The sequence below is a fragment of the Seriola dumerili genome, unplaced genomic scaffold (genome assembly GCF_002260705.1).
Source record: "Seriola dumerili isolate Sdu_G_001 unplaced genomic scaffold, Sdu_1.0 BDQW01000138.1, whole genome shotgun sequence".
In the NCBI taxonomy this organism is placed as follows: domain Eukaryota; kingdom Metazoa; phylum Chordata; class Actinopteri; order Carangiformes; family Carangidae; genus Seriola; species Seriola dumerili.
In genome coordinates, this window is record NW_019174393.1 from 19,450,154 (window position 1) to 19,454,367 (window position 4,214).

The window sequence follows — 4,214 nt, forward strand, 5'->3', positions numbered from 1 at the left end:
TGCATTTATCCTCATGACGCACAGGAGAGAGTCATCGTTAAGCCTTCAAAATAAAAGCAAAAGAAGTAAGAAAATAATAATAAAATGAACCAATTTATTTTGCATATTATATAATTTTTACACACACAATAAACACATTAAGTAAAAAATAATGCAATTGAATGCAAAAAAACTCTTATTATGAAAAGAAGTAGAATTAAATAACATTTCGCTATGATACTTGAGATATTTTACAATCTCATGATAATATTACAATCGTGTCATAGTTATTCACGTGATTGTTTATTTTATAATGTCTTATTTATTTCTCTAATATTGAACACTGTTTCCCCAGTGAATCAGCAGTCAGGTTGAAGAGGTGACGCCTTTATTGTGAAACATTTCACACCGGAAGTATGACTCTTGTTGTGGGCAGCGGAACACCGGCTATATCATCTATGCGGTAATTACGCCGCGTTGCACGTTGCTAGTTAGTTGCAATGTTGTAGCTATTAGCACGAGAGCCATTCCTTTGCTGGGAGGGAAATCCACCATTTAGTTTCTCAACCCTACTTCATAACTTCTCAGCCGTTCACAGCCAATTCAGCAGAGCTAACGGAAATTACTGACCAGAAATACCTGCTAGCTTGTTGTCTGGTCTTTCTCTTAGCCTGCTAGCCTATCCAGCCAGCTTGCTAGCTAGCTAGCCGCTAGCATTCTACCGCCTCCTCCCTCAGAGCGAACCGTCTCCGGCCCGGCTGGAAGACCATGGCGATGAGACAGACTCCGCTCACCTGCTCCGGTCACACCCGGCCTGTGGTTGACCTGGCCTTCAGTGGAATCACTCCATATGGCTACTTCTTAATCAGCGCCTGCAAAGGTGAGACCTGTGGGCAGTATATAAGGAAAAATTAGGTTTATCAAGATATCGGAAAAGATTTTAACGTTTAACGTTGGACACTCTAAGTGGTTCCAAGACGAATCCTGTCTGTATTGTAAAAAAAAAACAGCCTAATTCCCATCATGTGTCTGCTGTCTCTGTAGTAATGCCCATAAATGCAGGGTTCCTATGACCACTTTTATCAATACTGAGGTTCTAAAACTGGTGATTTAAACCCATTTCCTCTTCCTAAAACCTGGCTTTCTGAAAGCTGTTGTTACAATGCTAAATCAGACGTTATCTAAGTGAGGCGGTCTGTGGCTTGTCTGACAGACACCTGTGGACAGCAGTATCTACAGGTTACGTCGGTCTGCTGGTACACTGTCCTAAGATGTACACTGTCACTGTCTCTGTGCAGATCTAGGCTTCTTTCTCTCCACATGGATGAAGGAACACCACCTACAACTAAACCTCTCTAAGACTGAACTCCTGGTCATCCCAGCCAATCAATGTCTTCATCATGATATCAATATTAAAATCACCTCTTCATGTCTTACCTCATTCAAGGTCACAAGAAACCTGGTGTCAAGTTTGATGACCAGCTCTCCTTCTATGACCATGTTGCATCTGTCTCCTGGTAGTGTCACTTTGTGGTTCCCTGATTGTGGAACAGGCTACCAAGGCCCTGTTCAGACCTGGTATTAACATCTGTCTGGCTGATTCAATCACAAATGGTCAGCTCTAAATTCAGGTGTGAAATTACCCAACACACATTGAGGACACATTTGAGAGCGGATCACTCAGACCACATTCAGAGGTGGTCTGGACCACGTGTACACATTCTTTTAGCAGTGTGAACACAAATGTGTCCTGGCCACATTGAAGGACTGCCTATTCAACTGACGTCCTGTGCCACAGTCTGATTAGTGCCGCCATAGTTTTATAATGAACGGAAAATATTTTACTATTTCAAATGGATAAAACTTTATTTCACTGTGCACAATGCATTCATTCGCTCAACCCCTCAGTGCCCCTCTTGCACGCTCACTTTCTCGCTCTCTCTCACTCTCTCACACACACACACAATTACAAGTAATGGACCTGTCTGTCAATTGGCTTAAAACGACGACACATACCTGTTTATTTGCACATAAAATGGAGGAAATGCGATCCGATCACAAGTGGTCAATCGAGCCGCATGTGCCTCATTTTAAAGCCAGGTGTGAACTGAGGTACTTAGAGCTGACCACTTGTGATGGACGCATGTTAATACAAGGTCTGAGCAGGGCCCAAAGTCTATCAGAGCAGAAGTGTCCCTCTCTATCTTCAACAAATCTGCTGCTGAATCTCTTTAGAGAGCACCTCTTCTCCTAACACCTTAACATGTCTAACTAGCTCTTACTGTGAACTTTTGGTGTATTTCCTTATTCAATCTCCATCAATTATTAAATAGATGTAGTACTTACACCAAGGTTTCCTACTGCATTGAGGCTTACTGATGTCCCTCACTTGTAAGTTGCTTTGGATAAAAGTGTCCCCAAATGAGTAAATGTAATGTAACACGTGCATCCTCTTTGCTTTTCTTTGTCAGATGGCAAGCCCATGTTGCGCCAGGGAGACACAGGGGACTGGATTGGAACGTTTCTGGGTCACAAAGGTGCTGTCTGGGGAGCCACTCTGAACACAGACGCCACGAAAGCAGCCACCGCCGCCGCTGACTTCACGGCGTGAGTAGCAGCAGTCCTAAATGGGCTAACAGACTCCTGCCTACATGTCTATGTTGAAAACAGCCTTAAATAGCCTATTTACCCTGAGTGCACCTCTTTACCCCAGACTGCTTCTTATTGCTTCAAAGACAGATTGTTATGTGATGTTACGTTATTACTGTGACAATAACTTAAGTCTATTGCATGATTCGGTCAATAATTTGATTTCCTAAACCCTCCATAAATAGATGATGTAAGGATATCTTAACACACCATGTTCCTTGCTTACATAAGCAAATTACACACGTCCAGTAAATGTTAACAAATTGCTAATTGATGATTGTTCAGGTAAATAAAAACATGAGCATTAGAAGAGGTAGTATTTTTGTCCTGACTCCAGGGGCCTGCATGTGGGTTAACCTGCTACCTCGGGCTTAGTTCAGGTTTTCTGGTATAACAAACCTGGTTCAAGTTTATCTGGACTGGCCATGGTAACCTGCATTGTAGGTGAACTTCAGAGCATTAAAATGCTGCCCCTCTAGGAGGAAATAGGGGAGAAAAAAGTCTACATTCCTTCAGGATCAGGACATGGAAAAGGTGCAGAGTTTAAAGTAAGGAAAAACAGACACATTTTTATAGGTCAGTAGAATCACCAATTTTTATGTTAGAGATTGAAGACTAGTTTTTTGCTCTCTGGGTTTAAAACAGGACACAAACACTGTGTGGCCACAGACAGATATAACGTAAAATCCATAGAATCCCACTGCTGGCGAAAGTCTTAGATACATGAAAGAGCTGTACCATTACAATGAAGGACATGTTCTTTCATTACAGTTCACATATGAGTAGCAGCTCAAAAAGCCTTTTTGTTCTCACCATGGTGCTGGAGAGCAGCAGTGAGTAAGAAAATAGTGACTAGAAAAATAATAAAGGAGAAGAGTGTTGTTAGTTCTGTCATTCTGTCAAAAGTTGCATCACTGATTTTTAAAATATGTTTTGCAATTGAATATTTATCTCCATGGTTTAATGTGCATCGTCAGCACCACGCCCCACTTGCTCAAGCAGATCAGTCCATCATAGTGAATCATTGGATTTTGCCATTGTTTTGGTTCCTGTATTAGTTGGTCACTTTTGTGTATTTTCTGCGATGGATGGATAGATACCTTCTTATTATGTCTTTTGTTACATATCTGTTGTAATTGTCTTGTTCAAATCACTGAGCAAATCCTGATCTCCAACACACTCTGTGGAGAGATGGATGTTATTAAATCAGTGTGGCTACATAAAGTATTGTCAGTTAAAACATGACTTCTGTGATTTTCAGAAAGGTGTGGGATGCAGTGAGTGGAGACGAGGTCCTCACACTGGCACACAAACACATCGTGAAGACTGTCACCTTTACTCAGGTCAGTGCAGATGAACTATTCAAATAACATGGTGGTAATAACATCCATGGTACATGGATTCAGGTTCCATGTTTTACCTTTTTTGTTCAAAGGTGTCGGAGCTCTTTATTGAGAGCAAGGTAGAAGTAGCCAGCACAAAGAAAACGATGATGAGGGGGGATGCATCCAAGTTATTTCGGGTTGTTTCAAATTTGTTTGATCTTGATTTTTTTCTTTTCTTTTCTTTTTTTTTTTTTTTTTTTA

At 41.2% G+C, this 4,214-nt stretch overlaps 1 protein-coding gene across 1 annotated transcript in view; it reads left to right on the plus strand.

Moving 5' to 3' along the window:
• Nucleotides 1–414: 414 nt before the first annotated feature.
• The window catches only part of strap (serine/threonine kinase receptor associated protein), an 8,816-nt gene continuing 5,016 nt past the window's right edge, over nucleotides 415–4,214 (plus strand). The window contains exons 1-3 of the mRNA XM_022749823.1: nucleotides 415–859; nucleotides 2,451–2,586; nucleotides 3,890–3,971. Coding sequence (XP_022605544.1) covers nucleotides 748–859; nucleotides 2,451–2,586; nucleotides 3,890–3,971 — 330 coding nt within the window. The 5' untranslated portion in view covers nucleotides 415–747. The remainder of the gene's footprint in view (nucleotides 860–2,450; nucleotides 2,587–3,889; nucleotides 3,972–4,214) is intronic.